Raw genomic sequence first — 21970 nt, forward strand, 5'->3', positions numbered from 1 at the left:
TTTTCCAGAACTTTTTACCTTTACAGAGTCCTCTAACTGGAGTCAGAGTTTGTTTTCTCAGCTAAGGATATTTTTCCCCTAAGAGGGTTTCTGATATACCTATTAGGGCCAAAGAATGAGCTTCTTCAAATGTTGAAAAGCAGGGATTTGACTCATTAATTAGATTTTTTTTAAATAGCTATCACTTATATGATACTTTAAGGTCTGTAAGGTGCTATACCAATATCATCTCATTTATTCATATAATGACCCTGAGGGATAGGTACTATGAGATTCCCCATTCATAGATGAGAAAACTGAGGTGGACAAAAGTTAAATCTCTTGTCCAGGTTAGTAAGTAGTTTCACCCAGTAAGTGTCTGAATCTGAATTTGAACTTGGGTCTATCTGACTCCTGATATAGTTTTCAATCCATTGTGCCACCCACTTCTCTCTAAATGAAATAATGGTAAACCCACAGAACAGTGAAACAAAGAATGCTAACCTTCACTCTTCCCTTCATTCTTCTACATGTATGTCCCTCCTTACCTTAATGAAAAAAAAATTTTCCCTTTAATTATAACTTCTATTGTTCCTAAATTTGACTTTTGAAAGCTATCCTTTAGATCAGGGGTCGGCAACGTATGGCTCTTGAGCCATATCTGGCATCACCTCCCAACCTGCCAGTCTGGGCAGAGCCCCAGGATGTGCCCCAGGGGGCCCTTCAGCCCCCACCCCATATTCCAGCACCTTCCACCTCTATCCTCCTCCTTCCACAGGAGTTTATGGCTCTCATGGCCAAAAAGGTTGCTAACCATTGCTTTAGACCCTAACAGAATACTCACTCTGCAATCAAAAGAACTGGGTTCAGATCTGGCCTCTTATTTCCTAGCTGTGGGACTTGGCAAGTCACTTATCCTCAGTTGTTTAGCCCTTAAAGCTCTTCTGCCTTGAGCTAAATCAATTGTACAAAAAATCACGCCATCCCCCAATCGATAAATGGGCAAGGGACATGAATAGGCATAAAGAAATCAAAACTATGAATAAGCACCTGAGAAAGTGTTCTAAATCTCTAATAATTAGAGAAATGCAAATCAAAACAACCCTGAGGTATCACCTCACACCTACCAGATAGGCTAAAATGACAGCAGGGAAGAGTAATGAATGTTGGAGGGGATGTGGCAAAATTGGGACATTAATGCATTGCTGGTGGAGTTGTGAACTGATCCAACCATTCTGGATGTCAATTTGGAACTATGCTCAAAGGGCTTTAAAAGACTATCTGCCTTTTGATCCAGCCATAGCACCAAAGAGATAATAAGAAAAAAGATTTGTACAAAAATATTTATAGCCGTGCTCTTTGTGGTGGCAAAAAATTGGAAAATGAGAAAATGTCCTTCGATTGGGGAATGGCTGAACCAACTGTGGTATCTGTTGCTGATGGAATACTATTGTGCTCAAAGGAATAATGAACTGGAGGAATTCCATGTGAACTGGAAAGACCTCCAGGAATTGATGCAGAGTGAAAGGAGTAGATCCAGGAGAACACAGAGACATACATGTAAAACCCAGTGAAATTGTGTGCTGGCTAAGGGGGATTAGGGGAGAGGGAAAGAACATGAAACATGTAACTAGGGAAAATATTCCAAATTAAAATTAAAAAACAAATAAACAAAATCTATTCTGCCTTGGAACTGATAATTAATATGGCTTCTAAGATAGAAAGTAAGGTTTGTTTTTTTTTTAATCCTTCATATGGCCACCCTTCATTTAAAGAGAAAGATTTTGGGCCCAATAGTATTTGCTTCCATATAGAGTTTATAGTTTACTTTTGGTAAAAGTTGTAAACTCTGAAAGGAAAATGCATTTCAGTGCATTTCTAAATATGCTCAATATGCGAGTTCCCTGGATCATCATGCAGTTTACCTTTATCTATCTGCAGTGCCAGTGAGTGTAGGCAGTTAATAAAACAGCTATGGTTGAGAAGAGAAATTTTCTGTTTGCAACAGAGACCAGAAAGCCCCAGCCCAATGGAAAGATATTCATCCAGCCCTAATCACTTGGCAGGCAGAATGAAAAATACCAATCCCAAACCATCGGGTGGCTTCCGAGTTCTTTCCAGGAGCCTATTGAGGCTGCCCAGTTGCCATGGCAATCATAGAGTCAATACAGGCGGATAAAGTTGCTGGAGCTGCCACAGTCACTTTCCAGAAAGTGATCCCGGGGGTCTGGCACACACCTGCTCCTCCGTCAGCACCAGGTGGCCGAGGCCAGTAAATGAGAATGTAGAAATGAAGTCTCCCCCCTTGCAATGAATGAAGGATCAAAGTTTTTATTAACTTTATCCCCGCCTCAAATCTGCCTCTTGTTGAGTCAGCTGCTTGAAAAACCTGGTGTGTGCAGTCAGTTAATGTTAATTTTTTTTTTCTCTTCATGAGCAGGTATCGCATACAATATTGGTAAGAAGTGTAAATTTCCTAAACTCATTGCAGCCCAATGGTAAACACAGGTGATGGGGCTAAATATTGTTATTAGTGATCATAAATATTTCTGGCTTTTCATTAGCCAAATATGCAGCTGCTTCTAATCCTGAAAGCTGGCAAAGGCCACTGGTGCCTCTGAAATGAAACCTGGATGAATCTGATACTGTTATTTCTCATCATAATGCATGGTGTTTAGCATACTTTAAATCCAGCTGTGATAACTGTTGCCTTAAGCTGCAGTTGTTTTATTCTTTTTAATTTAACTAGGTTGTTTTTAGCTCAAAATTTTCATTGCTTTTAAGAGGGGAGGAATGGGGTAAACAGAGCACAAAGGACTAAGCATTAGGGTAGAAGCAATCTGAGCAGTTCCAGTCACAGATTCTCTTGTTGAAACAATGGGAAAACAGTGGGCCAAAAGACAAGGCAGACACAGGAGTAGGTTAGTACCAGAACAGCCCAGGAGAGTCACAGGCAGTGAATTTGGAGCAAGTCCAGATCATTCAACCCCTCTCAAATTATTGATTGGTCAGTTCTGGGAATGCCCAAGTTATTCAGAATGTATAGCCCTGTGCTATGCACCATCTGTCAGAATTCACCATCATAGGATACGGTTCATTTCCTGGTGTCATCCAGGACAGGCACCCCAGAGTATCAGAGGAGAGAAGATTCTGTCCTAGGCAAGACCAATTGAGACATCTTTCTGTTTTGCTAGTTATTGCTTCATTGCAAAAGATGTTCTGATACCTCCCAGTTCTGGTACCATACTAGTTTTTTACATCTCTGGTCCTGAGACTCTAGCTCTGAGGTTAGAGTACATTTAGAGTATTCATTGCCCACTAATTTTTGACAGTCTTCATAGACAAAAAGACTAGAAGTGATCTAATAATTCCTTTCACAGGCATATGGTAGCCTTGTCTGGTTAAACTGTCTTTTGTTGGTTAGCCCCCTTCTGACTTTTATATTTAGTTCCATTCTTAGTCTAGATTCAGTGATTAGAATAGTTCCCTCATCACAATTATATTGCCCTATTGACCTTTTGCTGTATCTAATGGCTCAAATGCCAGCCTTTGGCTTTGTCTACTCCTGAATCACATAACACCACTGTGGAAAGATGAGGAACTTGCAAATCTGTGAATTTATCACTGAAATCATACCTTCTAATTTCAAGAGGATCTTTGTAATCACTCAGCAGTCCTTTTATTCTTCTCTTGCTGTTTTATGGAATCCTAGACCTGAAATATTATCTAGTTTTACAGACTTGATCTTAGACAAAAGTCCAAGAGGAAAATTCTCATTCCCTTTTTTTTTTAAACCCTTTCCTTCTGTCTTAGAATCTATATACTAAGTATCCATTCCAAGGCAGAAGAGATGGTAAGTGACTCGCCCAGGGTCACACAGCTAGGAAATGTCTAAGGACAGATTTGAACCTAGGACCTCTCATCATTAGACCTGGCTCTCCATCACCTAGGCCACCTAATTACCTTTCTCCTCTTTTTACAAATAAGGAAATAATGTTGCCCAGAGGGATTAAGGCAATTTTCTCTAGATTGTACTGATTATAGGCTTAGGCTAGAACCTATGTCTCCCAGACTAATGTTTTTTCTATTGTACTGTACTGAGTTTTCTCTAGCTCTTTCCCACAGCAGCTGTGGCAGAAATTCTCAACACTCCAGTCCTACCTTTCCTCCCTCTTAAACAAAATAAGCAAATATTTGTTCACTGACTGACAGCCTCACCTCTTCTCTTTTTTTTTTAAACTAGATTTAGGCATCACAATTGCCCAGCTACCCTTGTCTTCACATCAATATCTGAATACACTTCATTCCTTTTCTTCTAATGTCCCACCCCATTGGGGTTCTCAACTGTGATCCAAGGATAAAAGTTCTTTAGTGACACCTTAATCAGTAAATAACAGTAGAATATTATAATTATATTAAGTTATCCTGTGGATTCACAACATATTTTAAAAGGGGGTTCAAGGAACAAAATAACACTGGAAACCACTACTCTGATGCTAACCCTCCTATGTGTGCCCTATATTTTGTCCCTTTCCTCTAGCTATGTCATCAGTAAAATGGAGATGACATTCACTACTTAATTCATAGGGTTGTAAACCCTAAAGAAAGTACAATATCAATATGTAATATTATATATACTCCTCATTCTTTCTTTAATCCATCCACTACCAGTTGCCTTATAACTCAACCTCCCTAGCAAAATAGAGCCCTTTTGAAAATCACCAATGGTTACCTCTCTGTGTGACCAAAAGGTTTCTACTCTTAACTTTACCTTCCTTTCCTTCATTCTTCTACTGACTATCTTCTCCTTCTTTCCAGTACTGTAACCTTTTTGTCTCAAAAGTTTCTTGAATCTCCTACTTTACTAAATGATCTTTCCCCCCCAACCCCCACCCTTTGAGAATTCCACTGTTTCTCTTTCCTAACTATAAGCTTTTTATCCATTATTATAGTTTCAATTGTTACATCTATGCAAATGTCTGCCTAGTATCCTCTAGGCCTCAGCCTGCTCCATATTTCCAGTGTATACTCTGTATTCCAGGACCATTCCTCAGACATATTATATGTTTTCATACCTTTTTTTTTTCTTTGCTAGTCCCCTACTTCTGGAATCTCCACTCCCACCCCCACTCCTATTTTTTCCTTTTGAAATTCTTCATTTCTCAAAGGCTTCTTCACATCATCTTTCCTTATGTGGTGAAGGATTCTCTGAAATCATTCCACCCTGAAATGGTCCCTTCCTCCCCTTAACTCTTAACAACATTTTGTTCACACTTGGAGCATAGTTGTTTGGCTCTACTTTTTATCTTCCTACTAGAAAAGGCGATTGGTGTTGGGGACTGTGTTATAGTAATCTTTTTATTCCCCACAGGACTCTGAGCATATTAGATATTCAATAAGTATGTGAAAATTAACTTAGTGAAAAGTTCGACTCCCTCTAAAAGAAGCCCCCTGGCTTCCAATTTCAAGACCAGAGTAGAACAATTATGACCAGGAGGGCCATCCTCTGGGTGCTAACCTTTTCTGCCCAGCAGTTCTGATGACCTTCATCTTCTGGAATGCTGTCTCCCATCCAGAAGCTGCATCTGGAGCAGAGCCCTGCCGTGTGTTTGCATTCATTACTGTGGAGTTTGTATTTATATAAGATGGATAGGAATCATTTGAGTGACCTTGTTTCTACATGTGATTAACGGGATGGATTTTTAGGCAATCAGAGGGAGAAAAGTGACCCCAGGCAGAATTTTATGTGCTCTGTTTGCTGAACCTTTGCATTGTTAGCATTTTTTCACTGTTAAATAGGATTCCCTAACAGTGACTGGAATATTTCATTTTGACTTACTTCTTACGTTGGCTGTTTTACTGAGCTCATTTGCACTGTTTTTAGTTAGTAGCTGGAGAGAAAGCCCCCTGTGCTAACTGGTCCCTGATTTAGAAGACTATTAGTCAGAGGTAGAAGAGATGGTATGTTTTTGTTGTTTAAATACTCATGTCTCAGGTACTCTCTGGCTTCTCTACCAGACTATTCTCTATGCCTGAAAGTCCTCCCTCTGTGTAATCACCAACTAAATGGGAAGCAGTATGGCTCATGGGAAAAATCACTGAATTTAAAGTCAGAGTTTGCCCCTTACAAACTGTGTGACCATTTATTCCTTTGGGCCTCAGTTCCTCATCTGCAATATGGGGGAGTTAGACTCAGTGACCTCAAAAGAGGTTCCTTCCAGTTCTAAGTCTGTAATAATGCTATGATGATGGAGCATCTAGGCAATGCAGTGGAAAGAGCACCTGGCCTGGAGTTAAGAAGGTCTGAGTTCAAATATAGCCTCAACGAGGGTAATAGCAGACTCCAGTAAACCATTTTTACTTGGACGGGTCTCAGTGGAGGCTTTTGTTCAGGGTCTAGACTGACCTCTGTTCTAGTTGCTGAGAATCCAGAAATTTGGCTTTTTTTCACCCTTTGTCTTGTTTGCTGATTTCTGAGACCATCTCTGTATTTCTGTGCTTTTCCAAACCTGGGGGTGGTTGGGACCTAGGAGAAAGCTTTATTTATCCTCGTAGGGTTCTTACCTGGTGTAACCTTAGACAAGGTCTGCATCCCTACAGGAAGATAAGGTCCAAGACTCTTTGGGCTGTTATAATGTCAGTTAGTTAACAGAATTTTGACTTAAAGGCTGTAGGAACAAGCTCACTGACCTATAGAGTTTGGGTTTTATTTAGGAAGACAAAAAAGAAATTACTGAGATCAACATGATAAGTACTGGTTATTTCTTTCTATTGTAGATTGAACAAATGAGAAGTGAACTGCTCCAAGAGAGAGCTGTAAGGCAAGATCTGGAATGTGACAAGATTTCCCTGGAGAGACAGGTATGGGCTCTAGCTAGATCATACAAAGGGATCTCTCTTCCTCATTGACTGATGCATTCCTGTATCTGTAGAGGTTATGAGAGATAAGATAGGCTGCCTTGAAATTTTGACTTGAAGCTCCCCTGCTCTCTCCTTTCTAATTATAGACCTATGATATAACGAGATTCATTAATGTAATTAGATGTACAAATATGAATTGCAAAGAATGATCGGTAGTATCGCTATCACTTGTTAATTTACTGAGTAAATTGTTGTCCACTTAGATGCCTCACTATTAGTTTGACTGAGGCTAAGGATTTGTTTTCTGTTATTTTGGAAACCAAAGGGTACCACATGTGTTGCTTTAACATCCAAATGGTATATTTGTAAATCTTAAGTCTTAGATAGAATGCATGTCTACGATTCCACTCTTAAAAGTAAATCCTTCATCCTCTTGCCTTCCAGAACCCTTTGTTCAATTCTCAACTTTTCTGGTCACCAAATCCTTCACTTGTCATATCTGAAAATATTTATTACACACCTAATTGTACCTAATATTCTAAGAATTCTGTTGAAAGAAAGCTTTGTGCCTATGCTCTCAAGATATAGTCATGCCATTCCTCCACTTGGGAATCTTCATTGGCTCCTTGTTGTTTCCTAAATGAAATTCAGATGTCTTAACCTGACTTCTAAGACTCTTGGCAGCCTATCTTATCTCTCATTAAATTTTTTTCATATATGTTATGCTCTAGTAAAATTGGATTACATGCAATATTTCTGTTTCCAGAACAAGGATCTAAAGAGCCGGATGGTTCACCTGGAAGGTTCATATAGATCTAGTAAAGAAGGACTAGTGGTGCAGATGGAAGCCAGGATCTCAGAGCTAGAAGACAGACTGGAGAATGAAGAGAGGTAAACATGGTGGGACTACTACCATACAGCAGCTTGTAGCAAACCCCATGCTTGTAGTAATAGTAACATCTCACATTTATATAATGCTTTAATGCAAAGCACGTTACATACATTCTCTCTTGAGTCTCACAGAAGTTGTCATACAGCTTAGAACTAGAAGTAATCTTTGAAATCATTTGGTCTAATCTAATCTATTTGCTATGTTTGACTTCCTTAACTCGGTTCTGAACTGAGCCAATTGGTTTACAGTGGCTGATCCCTTCACTTTGCCTCATCTTAGAGCCAGACAATCTAGTGTGTTGAGGTAGCTGGTTTTATGGAGTGACATTAGCTCTCCTTTCTCCTTCCCCAATTTTTCAGGGACAGAGCTAATCTTCAGCTGACCAATAGAAGACTGGAAAGGAAAGTGAAGGAGTTGGTGATGCAAGTAGATGATGAGCATCTCTCTCTAACTGACCAAAAAGACCAGGTAAGAGGAAGTTTATGCCTTTAGGATCTGATAACCATGGTTTTCAGGGTGAGAAGTATTAGATACAGAAAACTTGGTAGATCCTTAGGGCCCATTCTCCAGGCACATTTTATGGGAAAATCAAAACCTTTTGTTTTTTACCTTTTCCCCCCCTAAGCAATGATATGTAAACTTCTCTAGTAGTGTCCTTGAATCTTTAGTAAATAAGATATATTTGAGGTAATAGGGAGACAAGTAAAGTTGACTATGAGTTGGTTCCTCTCAATAAATCCTCATTATTGAACTAGAACTGTAAGGGACCTCGGATGCCATCCAGTCCAGTCCTTTCATTTTACAAATGAGGAAACTGAGACCTAGGAAAGTTAAATTATACACAGGTAATAAACAGAGGCAGAATTTGAATACTGGTCCTCTAATTCAAGTCAGTGTATTTTCTACTATATCAGACTTATGACTGAGAGGAAGCTGGCCTGTCCTGCAAATAGTTCTGAAGTCCTGAGAGGAAGGAAGGGTAGAAAAAGAAGATGACACATTATTCCTGGAGGCATTGTATCTTCTGGGAACCTGGACCAAAGCTCAAGTCACCTTCACAGAATTGCTGACTGGGCACTTTGTTTCCATAAATGACAGCTGGAATGATGAAGCTCACTCACCATGATTTTACTATCCTTCCCCTCAAGACTAATTAGGTAGAGGGAAGGCAGCTGGCCTGATCCAGCCGAGACCACTGCTGTGCATTTAACAGCAGGATCTATAATATCTACCTAAACCTGGCAGCAACTGACAGAGGGTGAGATGTGAAGGGAAAAGCAACCCAAACCAACCTTTCAACATTCCTTTAGTAAAGATCTTGACAGTCTAGTGAAAAAAATTGGGGGCTTGGTTTTTAAAAAGCCAACCTACTGGTACAAGGCTTTTACCCTCCCAAACTCTAAAGAACAGGAAAGGAAAAGGAGCCATGTGTACAAAAATATTTGTAGAAGCTCTCTTTGTAGTGACAAAGACGTGGAAACTAAGGGGATGCTCATCAGTTGGGGAGTGGCTGACCAAAGTATGGTACATTAATGTAATACCATTGTACTAGAAAAATAGCCAAAGGGATGGTTTCAGATAATCCTGAAAAGATTTGTACGAACTGATACAAAGTGAAGTAAATAGAACCAGGAGAACAATTTAAAGTATAACAAGAACATTTGTAAAGACAAATTAACTTTGAAACTCTTAAGAACTCTTCTCTGTTCAATACAAAGACCATCTACAATCACAGTGGATCCATGATAAAAAAAACCAAAAACAACAACAAAAAACATTCTGCCCTCTTTCTGATAGAAAGAAGCACATTGAAACATTTTTTGGACATGGTCTATATGGAATTTTTTTTATCAGAATATTTGTTGCAAGAGTGTTTTCTCCCTCCCCTCAATGGGAAGAAGATAGGAAGGAGATAAAAAGATTTTTGTTAATTTTTTTTAAAATTAAAGTTTTAAAAAGACAAAACTGATTATCCTGGGTTGTCATGAACCTTGAGAATTTTGTCTCTTCCTTTCTCCTGAGAATGGATATAGACTTTTCAGGCATTATTGGATCTTCGCTATTGTTAGAGGATATGGGGGAATGGGGCTGGGGCCAGAAATCTCTTTCCCCACCCAGTTTAGGTGAAGCGGTGCCAGTTGGATTTATTGGTATTCTCATTTTCTCTCTCCCTCTCTATTTCTTTCTCCCTCCCTCCCCCTCTCCAGCTGAGCTTACGTTTAAAAGCAATGAAGCGCCAGGTTGAAGAAGCAGAAGAAGAGATTGACAGGCTAGAAAGTTCAAAAAAGAAGCTTCAGAGAGAGCTGGAAGAACAGATGGATGTAAATGAGCAGCTCCAGGGGCAACTCAACAACATGAAGAAGAACTTAAGGTAGGAGCATTCATTGACTTGGCCCATCATCATAAACTTCTTTAGAGCAATGTCACACATTGTCCTGTTTAATCCTCACAAATGCACTCAGAAATGTATCAAATACATGTATAGTATCATGATATCAATATAGTTTGTCTTTTAACACCATATGTATAAACACTATTTTTTAAAGTTAAAAAAAAAGTTAAAAGTTAAATTTTGCAAAAAGAACATGAAAACCAGCAGATGACACACAAAGGCTAGAAATGTAGAGATATTTTAAAAAAAATTTAGTAAACTCATACATGTACACCCCATCAACGATAAAGGGAAAATTCAGACTTCTTCTCGAGTATGAAAGAAGGGCTAAAAAATTTTCCAGATTGTGGTGGAGTTGTACCTATAACCCCACAATGTGGAAGGGATACTTGTGTTTATTTTTTTATTTATATTTATAATCATGACTTGGTTATTGAATCTAGAGTTGCATGGTTCTGGTAACCCAAGGCCATCTCTGGGAAGGAACCTTCCCTTTAATGATAATAACTCATATTTATATACTATTTATAAGATAGTTTTACATTTTACAGATGAAGAAACTGAGGCTTTGAGTGGTTGTGATTTCTATTGTCTTAGTGGGATTCAAAACTATATTTTTATGCTTCAAGTCTTATATTCTTTTTATCATACTATGTTATTTCTACTTAGGATGCAAGGTTGGGCGAAAACAGGATCATGGGAATTATTTTCTAAGGCCTAAACTTGTTGACTGCATCATGACTGAGGGAATTAAGCCAACAAACTAATGCTCTCTGGATAAGGTGATAGTGACATAAATTTGTGTCAGTAATCTTTTCTTAGCTCAAGAACAGTTGTATAACAGGTGTTGAGGTGTTGTGTCCAGAAACTTATGATGGCATTTGTGATCTTAGGGGAATTTTTATAAGCAGCAGTTTTCTTGGAATAATGATCCATCATATGCACTCCTAATAGACCCAACGATGAGAAGTATGCTATGCTTTTCGGTTTCTACCTGGTCTTTTGAGGGAGGAAGGCAGAAGACTAGTTCCACAGAAGGACTCAATAGTTACAAATCTCATATGCTGGTGATGGTGCTAGAATCTGGGTCTCTCAACCCAACCCTGGGGCCCTATTTAATAAATCAGATATCTCTTGTCAGCTGTCGTGATGGAATCTGAGATTGAGAACCTATTCACTGAATATTTACAGAATCATAGCGCTGGAACAGAGGCCACTTAGTCCGAAACACTTATTTTGTAATTAAGGAAACTGAGGCCTCAGGGGTTAACTTTTACAAAGTCACACAAGTAATAAGCATCATAGGCTTATTGAAACCCAGGACATCTGACATAAGAGACAGTTCTTCACACCATATACAGTGTTGGTGAAGATGTAGCATTTGTTCAGAGCTGGCACTTGGGGAGTCACTCACTCTGTTCCCCTTCTTCCCAGTGCCCGAGGACATTTTTTTGCATGCCCCACACCTCTGTCCAGCCACCCAAAGCAAGCACTTTCTCCCTCAGCTCTCTCTTGTAATTTGGGGGCTCACAGGCAGCTTGAATTTGCCCTCTGGCCATTTGAACTCTGAAAAGGTTCCCCAATGATGTCCTATGCCATTCTATGCAGTGTCTAAATATATATGTATAGTTATATATACATATATATTTGCACATATATGTATATTTAGTTAGGAGGTAGTATAGTGGATAGAAGGCTGGACTTGGATTTGGAAGATTTTTGAGTTCAGTCTCTTACTAGCCATAGCCTGCCTCAGTTTCTTCATCTGTAAAATGGGGTTCATAATATTATGCACCTACCTCCCAGAGTGGTTATCAAGATCAGATGATGAAATAATACATTTAAAATGCTTTGCAGACTTTAAAATATTATAGAAATGTTAGCTAGTAGTATTATAATGATTATTTTGCCTTGTGCCCTGCAGCACTATTAACCAAGTTGTTTTTGTCTTCAGACACAAGAAGATGCCAAGTAAAGTGCTGGATGATCTTGATGATGATGATGATGATGACGACGACTTCAGTACTGATGGGGGTAGTCTATACGAAGCCCCCATGGGATACCCGTTCTCAAAGGAGAACGATCCCACTAAATCTACTTCTGCTTCCCATGGTGTTTGAACAGTAAATCCTCCTAGACCAGGCACCAAAGTGTAGCGGAACAGAGCCAGATGCATAAAAGGGTCCATCTGGAGTGGGGATCTTTCCCCTTTATTCACAATATGTGCCATTTCCTTAAGTATTACAATCCTCACTTTGGGTAGCCAAGCTGCAGAGCAACTCTTGAATCCAAGGCAGGTATACTCTGTGTTATAAAACCTTTAGAAAACTAATAGATAGGGCTTACCACTGGTTTCTTACCCTTTGAGCACCAGCTAGTGGAGTAAAAAAATCAAGATGGTTTAAAAACAACAACATCGAATGAGGCCAAGGTCAAGCATAATAATTATCTCCTCTATGACCAACACCATTTGATTGTCTTCACCATCTGATCTATTGATCCCAAATGACAGGATATAGGGCATAATTTCTATTTAATGATATATCTTCTAGAATCTGATGATCCCAAATGCCAGGGTATAGGTATAGGTTATATTTAATAACTCTAAGTTGGGGAAATCTGATGTATAGGTTGTAAATATGTTAAACTAGACCTCTGTAACTTCTCTTGTTCCATTTTGGAAAGCCATGGAAGTTTTGTAGGTCAATTTCATATGTAAAGTATGCAAATCTATATTGAGTATTATATCTTTTTAAATAAGAAACTACTAGATTTTAAGTATTAAGACTGATTAAAGACCATTTTGAATATCATTATAAAAAGAGAGTGACTGGATCTTGAAAGAATTCAAATAGTGATCATCATGTTCTTTGGAAAAGCCACTTTTTATAGAGGAGAAATAGTTAGAGGTCAGTGGTAGTTGTTTTTTCCCCTCCACCTGCAAACCAAATTATTTCATCCTGTCTCTAGATTGAGTTTCCATTCTTTCATGTAAAATGCACATTTTACATTTAATGACAAGCTGAGATAGGTATATCAACACCACCACTTTCAAACTTTTTGGGGTGGGAGGGATTTGACTTCCAACTTTAGCTTTCTGACAGTCAGCAGTAGGTAACAGCTGCTGAGTACAGTATAAGCAAGTATAGGCAACCTTGCCACCGATGAAAGCCCCCTCTCTGCAAGCCTTCCAGGCTTATGAATGGGATGATGCCAAGAGCTGGTGAAATGGTGAGAGGTCATGAGTGAAACAAGAATTCAGGGTCTTGAAGACGGTAAGAGAGAGTTAGGAGGATCATGGGAGTAAGGAGAGATGAGAAAGGATAAGCAAGTGTAACTGGGTATAGGGTAAGAAAAGTAGGGGAAACAAAAATCAGGGAGGAAAAGGGAGAGTCTTGAAGTTGAAGGATGAGTAGGTAGAACATGGACTGAGCAGGATCTAAGGTCTTGGTACATTCTCCAAAGTGGGTAGCTAGAAATAATAGTGCCATGAAAAAGGCAGAGGCTACTGAAGAACTCTTAATTTCTGAGAACTGTGCCTTTGGGTGGCTTAGGGACAAGAAGGAACTTGATCCTTCTTCCTTGACACCATTAAAGTTCTGAAAGCGGTGGTTAGAAAAAAAAATCAGGTGAAAAAGTGGTTGGATTGTTTAGTGGTAAAAGAGATAAAGGTGTGGCTGGTCATTGCCATTACCTTTCTTGAAAGTTGTCATAGATTATAGAGTATATTTAGTGTTTCCAATAGTCACTTCTCTTACATCCAGGATGAGACTTTGCCTTGTAGTGTGTTGGTTATTACTGGTATATGGCATATATCTCTTGGCCCAATATAACAACAAGGTTGTCAGGGAACCCCAAGGTAGACAAGGTAGTCCTCAGCCTAGGAAGAAAACATTAAGAGCCATAGGTGTGATGGAGGAGGTAGAGTTAATGAGACTTGGTCACTGCATGTTTTTCCCCAGGTTACCATGTGCTATATTGGAGGGTGGGAGTAGAACTTAGGTCATAGACAAGAGAGTTCAGAGTACCTATCTGTAAGAGGAACAAGAAATCCCAATAGACTTGTCCTTTCTCCCTCCTTCCCTGCGATCCCCCTGATGCTAGAATTCTGTGGGACTGCAGGACTCCAATAGGAATGTTGCTTCCGAGAAGTCTGTAAGAAGTTTGAGTGAGTCTTCCTGTTTTCTCCATCTGTCAAAGGATGGGAACCAGGATTCACAGCCACACCCTGGCAGTTTTGGAGACTCATTCTAACTTTCTTTCCTTTTTATTGTGTTATGGTAGATATAGGACTAGAATTGCTTCTCAGGAGATTGGGGTTTTTAGGAGCCTAGCTTTTCTGGGAGCCCTTAATCATGTGACGATTTGGATATACAAATGCTATGACCACATTCTATGTACCAGTTATCCAGATCTGGTGTACATCTTTTCCAATAGGGGTTTGCTGTAAGTATACCAGAGTTCCTCAGCATGACCTTCACTATCCTGCTATTTTCATCTTCAATATTGCCATTCTTCCTGACTAGAATTCTCATCCCACTGACAGCTAAATGGCTGACAACTCATATCTATTAACTCAGCAACTCTTTATGGGAAAGAAGTGTCTTAAGTCCAGCCAAGCAGGACTATTAAGAAAAGGGGGTGAGACAACCTTCTCCCTTGAAAATAAATGCAGTGACTAGCCCCAGTTGTAAGATAAGAAGGCTTCAAAAGTATTTCATGGTAGCATTTTTTAAAATTCCTATTCTGTTAATAAATTTAATTTCCATACTATTTCCATTTGAATATAGTTGTGATTAGCTCACATCCATGTACCAGTTTTGCCAGTAGTTAGTGGCTATCACATAAGCAAGTCACTAAATCACCTAGAGGAAGAATTAGATGATCCATAAGGTCTACTCCAACTCCAAAATTCCATGATTCTTTTGTTCTCTTATAGATATAGATATATAAATGATTACTTTACCCACGTATCTCTTTAATGACTAACCCAAAGAACCTTCTCACTAATGTTTTCTATAGCTCTCCGAAAAACATGTTCTTAACTTTTTTTTTTAAAAAGGAGACAATTGGACCAGTGCACAATGCTGTGACGACAATCATCAGAAAAATGTTTTTGTGTGAGTGTGATTTATGATTATTTGTATTTGGGAACATCTTTTTACAATGCCAATAGATGTGTGTTCAGCTCAGTTTTCTACTCAGCCATAGTTTAGTCGCTGTTCTTTGTCACCAGAAAGAGATTTTCGTTGCAGCTACCTCTATGTATATGAAACTGTAAACACCAAGATCATTTTTCAATAAACAATATCCATCAACTTCCATTATTTCTGGTTCTCCATTATTGCTCCAGGGCTGAAGTTTTTCCCATGTCCTCAAAAGACTAGTCAAGCAGAGTAGTGAGCCAGGTAGAAGGCTGGGTATGAAATGACATTAGCAGACAGAGCTTAAGGGAGTAGCAGAAAATAGCCCAGGTGAGTACCCAGAGGGCAAGTATGCCTGGGAGAAAGCAGGGGCCAAGAAGATGTGGTGAAAATCAGATTATTGAGAATAATTGAGAGTAGCAATCCATGTTAATAGTTGTTAATGACTTTTTGGGAGGCAACTACATAGCACAGAGGATAGAGCACCATGTCTAGAGTTGTAATGTAAGGATGTGGGTTCAAATCCGGCCTCACACACTTCCTAGCTATATGACTCTCAGCAAGTCATGTAACCCTGATTGCTAGCTCTTTCTACTCATCTATCTTAAGAGTTGTTACTAAAATAAAAAATGGCCTCTACCTTGTGGAAAAAACTGTTGCGAAGAACAAATAAGATGATGAAATAATATATGTAAAGCATTTTATAAATCTTAAGGTGGCACAGTGGATAAAGCACCAGACCTGGAGTCAGGAGGTCCTGGGTTCAAATCTGGATTTAGACACTTCCTAGCTTTGTGACCCTGGGCAAACCCTATTTCCCTAGCCCTTGCCCTTCTGTTTCAGAGTTATCACTAAGAAAGTAAAGGTTTAAAAAAAAATCTTAACGTGCTAGTGTCATATAGTGGAAGGAAGCTAGAGTCAAAGGACTTGAGTTCAAATGCTACCTCTGATGCTGTCTTTTTTTTTTTTTTTTTTTAATTTTTTTTTTAAACCCTTGTACTTTGGTGTATTGTCTCATAGGTGGAAGATTGGTAAGGGTGGGCAATGGGGGTCAAGTGACTTGCCCAGGGTCACACAGCTGGGAAGTGGCTGAGGCCGGGTTTGAACCTAGGACCTCCTGTCTCTAGGCCTAACTCGCACTCCACTGAGCTACCCAGCTGCCCCCTGATGCTGTCTTTTTTGACCTTTGGGAAATCACTTGAGCTCTTCAACTGTAAAGTGAGGGGGGTTTCCTAAATGACCTTTGAGGTCCCTTCCATCTCTAGGCTTGTGTTAGCAATGATAATGATGCTTTTCCAAGAAACCTAGCCCACCCAATTTAAAGGAAGAAGGGGGAACATGCCAAAATTGGGTAAAATGTTCTCATATTAACTTTTTTCAATAAGGTAAACAAAGGATCCATAACCTTATGCCATGTCTACAATACAAAATAGCAGATGTTTCCTGTTTCTATACTAGCCAGAATATACTTACTGAATTCATCTGAAAGATCCTCAAAGCTTTTGTCTCCCCATTCTTGGTTTTTTGAAACTTATCTGTTTCCATGTATCTGTGGCCATGTTAGGGCTTCCTAAGTAACCAATTCCCCTTCTCCAATCTCCTGGGCGTATAAGCATGTAATCCTCCAGACTCGTTTGTTAAGGGTCATTCCAGGCACAGAAGCTTAAGAAGCTCAAAGAAACATTTAGCATTCCTTTTTTCAGCCGAGTGTGTTTCAGAGATGCCATCTTAAAAATCATTAGCAACCAGGGTTGTTCTGCACAAGATTTATCAAGTAAAAGAGGAAAAATTCATATGAAACATTCCAGTTCCTGGACTGGAGTTAGTTAGAGTGAGTCCTAGGCTAAAGCTTCTGTACTGGGCAATCTTCAGTAAATATTCAGTCAGAGGTCCCTGCCAGGAAACCATAGCAAAGACATATTCTATTCTGTTCGCTTTATTATGTTAACTAAGGCAGGTAATCATACTGATACATTTGAAAAAGATATGATCTTTAACTTGAAAATTCAGTTATTTACCAGAATTTGTTGATTCGATTTCAACAGGAAATGTATGTCGTAAACCTTGAATTACTATATAATCGTGGGCTGGTATAGAGTATTAGTTGAGCAACTCTGATACCTATGTGGTCACCCTGTTGTAGCTTTGGCTAATTGAATTCATGTTGTAGCTTTATAGCCAGATTATATAGTTGGCCAACTCTTCAGTTTAGCCCATTCTTTCCCAGCCAATCTAAGAAAAGTTTGTATATTAATATACAGAGCATAGGGTGTAATCCTAGAGCTTGCAATCTAGTGGCATATATGGTGGTCACCCAATTGGCAAAAGTGGAATAGAGGATTTCTGAGGCAAATTTTGGGAATTGTGCTCCTGTGCACTTTGAGCCTTCACTAGAACTTATGATATGATTTATCAAAGTAAATACCTATATGCCACTTAGCACTCTGATGCTTATTTGCAGTGTGATCCTAGACAAATAACTTAGCCACCCTAGCACCCTAGTCTCGTTTTCTTCCTTTATGATATGAGGCGATAATACTTCTACTATTTTCCCTCACAGAGCTGTAATGACAAAAATAATAACAAGTATTTATGTGGCACAATGTTTTACAAAGTGCTTTATGAGCATTTATTAAGCAATATATGCCGGGTATTCTCTTTAAGTGCTGAGGATGCAAAGAAATAAAAACTGACAGTCCTTGCTCTCAATGAGTTCCCAGTCAAATAGGGAACAGTACACAAATAGCTATGTACAAGCAAGATATATACAAGATTTAATCAAGAAAGGGAAGGCACTAGAATTAAGAGTGATTAGGGGTTCCAAGATAACCCCAAAGGACTCATGATTTAAAAAATTTTGCTATCCACAGCCAAAGAAGGAACTGTTGGAATTTGATGGTGGATCAAAGCACACCATCCTTCATGTTATTTCCTTCATGAGTTTTCCGTTGTATATGTGACAGGTATCTTCATTCATGACATGAGGAAAATGGGAATAAATACTGAGTGAAAGAACAGATATTGGTTGCTTTGGGGAGGGGGTGGAGAAAGAGAATCTGAATCATAAAATGTCAGGAAATAATTGTCTAAAATTGTTTCTACATGTGATTGAAAAAAATTCAATTTAAAAAATTGATGGGTGGGTAATTGGGTGGCTTACTGGATAGAGAGCCACATCTGGAGATTGGAGGTCCTGGTTCAAATTCAGTCTTAGGTACTTCCAACTATGAGGTCCTAGACAAATCAACACCAATTGTCTCACCCTTACCACTCTTTTGCCTTTGAACTGATACTGGACATCAATTCTAAGATAGAAAATAAGAGTTAAAAATAATTGGGAAAGTTGCTTATATAAAGTGGGGTTTTAGTTGAGATTTGAAGGAAAGCCAAGAGGTGGAAGTGAAGAGGGAAAACATTACTCATACCAGTGTGGGACTTGGTAACCAGGAAATGGAGATGCACAGTGCTTGAATGAAGGCCCCTGTCAGGCAAAAGGAAAAGTTTACTTGGTATTATTTTAAGGAGATTTACTCTTAACTTAAGACTAGACTTGCAGGCATACATTCTAATATCCAAATATGCCATCTGTTTTTTCTAGTTCCTCACCTTTATTGTTCCTTATAATCACTGTACTAAAGTAATATGCCATAATTTATTTAGCCATTCACCTCTCAGAATTGCAGAAAATTACAATCTTGGAAGAAATCTCAACAGCCTTTTGTATAACCCGAAAGCATCCTTTTTGCCATATATAAGTGGTCATTCAACTTTTGCTTAAAGATTACCAAAGAGGGGGCAGCTGGGTAGCTCAGTGGAGTGAGAGCCAGGCCTAGAGACAGGAGGTCCTAGGTTCAAACCCAGCCTCAGCCACTTCCCAGCTGTGTGACCCTGGGCAAGTCACTTGACCTCCATTGCCCACTCTTACCACTCTTCTACCTATGAGACAATACACCGAAGTACAAGGGTTAAAAAAAAACAAAAAAAAACAACAAAGATTACCAAAGAATACCAAAATTACCATTAACTTCTCAGGCAGCCCATTCTATTTTGGGATAACAAATTTTATGGAAGTTTTCCTGACATCAAATTCTTGAAGAAAAAATTATACTAATAATTTTAACCCAAGTCTACTAGAAACAGTTTTATTGAATTTACCATTAATCTATAACCAAGCCAAATTTAACTTGAGGAGGTACAAAATAGTATAACATGTTATGTCTTTTCCCCAAGAAGATTTCAGGTAACAGGAATCTTGAACAAGCAAAATATAAATTGGATTAACAGAATTATTGGGTAACCAAACCTGCCATCCTATTCCCTTCTGGATCATTTCCCTTACTCTTGAGTTCAAACAAAGGGGCCTCCTCCTTTCCTTGTTCTTGAGTTGTTTCAATTGCATACGACTTTTTATGACCCCATTTGGGGTTTTCTTGACAAAGATATTGGATTGGTTGAGCATTTCCCTCTCCAGCTCATTTTACAAGTGAAGAACTGGGGCAAACAGGTTAAGTGACTTGCCCAGGGATACACAGGTAGTAACTGTCTGAGATCAGATTTGAACTCAGGAAAATGAATCTTTCTGACTTCGAGCCTGGCACTCTATCCACTGTGCCATCTCGCTACCCATTTCCACCAAGATCTTAATCCTTTCTCTGTGGAAAATTGTGGATTTGTATGCCAGTCCTTTCAGGTGGCCTGGTAAAGGGAAGACAGGACTTCCATGGGCCAGTAAACAAAACACTACTGGGGAAGTAGGAAAAGCAATGATGTAAACAAGACTAGAATTATTCTTTGCTAAAAGTCTTGGTATCAACCTTAATCCAGTTCCTTAAAAAAATCTTTTTGTCCTTAACCTATCACCCATTTTTCTCAAGCAGCTGGAAAAGGCTTTTGAGGAAAATGTTGTTTCTTAATATACCAATGTATGTTATATATGATACATAATATATACCAACATAATATACTAATTATTATGCCAATGTATGATATATACAATAATTATATGTGTAGTTTTGCTAAAAAGGAGGTTTTTAATATACTTCCACAAAACTTAAACTTGCCTTTTTTGTAACTCCTGTTCATTGCTGCTAGTTTTGACATTGTTGATCTAAGTGAACATTTGCAAGGGGTCAGAGTAAACTAAGAATTTACTAACTTTTGTTGTGCAATTCCAAATTGATTTTTAGAATATCTGGACAGATTCATAGTTCTACCAACTGTGAATGAGTACGTCTCTCTTTCCAAAGTCCCTTAAACATTGATTTCATTCCAAAATAATAAAATCTTGGTTGCTTTGGTGTCCTGTTTTTTTTTCTTCTTCTATGTACATTATTGGATTTTGTTACTTTATAAAACATTGTCTAATTCAATATACATATTATTGTAATTCTGCATTTTCACCCCATATCTTCATCTTGTGTTTTTCTATATTTCCTAACATTCTTCATATTTATTTTACATACCACAGTGTATTCTGCTAGTCCACTATTGGCATATATATCATACTGAAGCATATGACAGACTGATTCCATTTTTAAAATTTTTGTTATTTGGTGGGTTCAGTATAGTCTTAACAGAAGTGGTGTGTGGCAGTGATATGGGCTGTCTTAAACCTTTCCGCGGGTCCAGGTTTATTCTGCAGTTCTGAGCTGTCTCTTCTACGAGGGAGAGTGCAGGAGCCCCAGACCTCTGGGCTTCCATGCAGGGCTCACTCCATCATAGCCCCGATGCCTGACTTGGAGAAATAACCAGGACAGATAGAAGCCACAGGTGAGATTCTGCTGGAGAGCGTGGATCATTTTAATACCAGCCACGTTCCATGAGAAGAAAACGGAGGAAGGTGAGGGCCACAGAGAGAAATTCCTTGAGAATTTTACTGCAAGTGGTTAGTCCTCTTGTTTCTTAATCTTTAGGAAGCCCAAGAAAGCTCTCTCTGTTTGAACTCTTTCTTTTCTTTTTCTTTATTTGTTTTTAAAACCCTTACCTTCCTTCTTGGAGTCAATACTGTGTATTGTCTCCAAGGCAGAAGAGTGTTAAGGGCTAGACAATGGGGGTCAAGTGACTTGCCCAGGGTCACACAGCTGGGAAGTATCTGAGGTCAGATTTGAACCCAGGACCTCCCGTCTCTAGGTCTGGCTCTCAATCCAGTGAGCTACCCAGATGCCCCCTTGAACTCTTTCTTTTTTTTACCCTGGTGTTAGCTTGGCAGTGAGTGTGGGCCGAGAAAGGCAAGACCTAGATGGAAGAGGGTCAACTTCTCTTGCTCACAACTATCCGTGGCTGCATGCTTGCAGGACCCCAGTGATCCATCTTTCCATCTTTCTTTGGTTGGGAAGCGGAAACTGGGCGGGGGAGGAGTGTTATGGCCAGCCAATGCAGGAGGGAAAAGGGCAGAGTCATTCCTTTTGAGGTCTAAAAGAAAGTGGTTATGAGAGTTTACCTCTTAATAAGTAAAATTTTGCCTATTATCTTTCTGAGGCTCTAGGACTCCACACTACGTCTTCATCATGACTTTGGGCAGGACTGCATGGTGGGGGTGAGCAGGCTGGACTGCCTGAAGAGCAGGAGTAAAAAACATTATCCAACAACTGTCGATAGAAAGAGAAGATAGGCTGGCAAGAAGAAGGAATGGTAGCTAGACAGCTAGAATGCTTCCCTGGGGGGATAAATTATATATATATATATATATATATATATATATAA

General features: G+C 39.1%; 1 protein-coding gene across 1 annotated transcript in view; it reads left to right on the forward strand.

The window, feature by feature from the left end:
* CGNL1 (cingulin like 1) overlaps positions 1-15451 on the forward strand; it is a 204595-nt gene extending 189144 nt beyond the window's left edge. The window contains exons 15-19 of the mRNA XM_044665301.1: positions 6757-6840; positions 7607-7731; positions 8092-8200; positions 9940-10103; positions 12079-15451. Coding sequence (XP_044521236.1) covers positions 6757-6840; positions 7607-7731; positions 8092-8200; positions 9940-10103; positions 12079-12244 — 648 coding nt within the window. The 3' untranslated portion in view covers positions 12245-15451. The remainder of the gene's footprint in view (positions 1-6756; positions 6841-7606; positions 7732-8091; positions 8201-9939; positions 10104-12078) is intronic.
* The last annotated feature ends 6519 nt before the right edge of the window (positions 15452-21970 follow it).

Source organism: Gracilinanus agilis, chromosome 2 (genome assembly GCF_016433145.1).
Source record: "Gracilinanus agilis isolate LMUSP501 chromosome 2, AgileGrace, whole genome shotgun sequence".
Lineage (NCBI taxonomy): Eukaryota > Metazoa > Chordata > Mammalia > Didelphimorphia > Didelphidae > Gracilinanus > Gracilinanus agilis.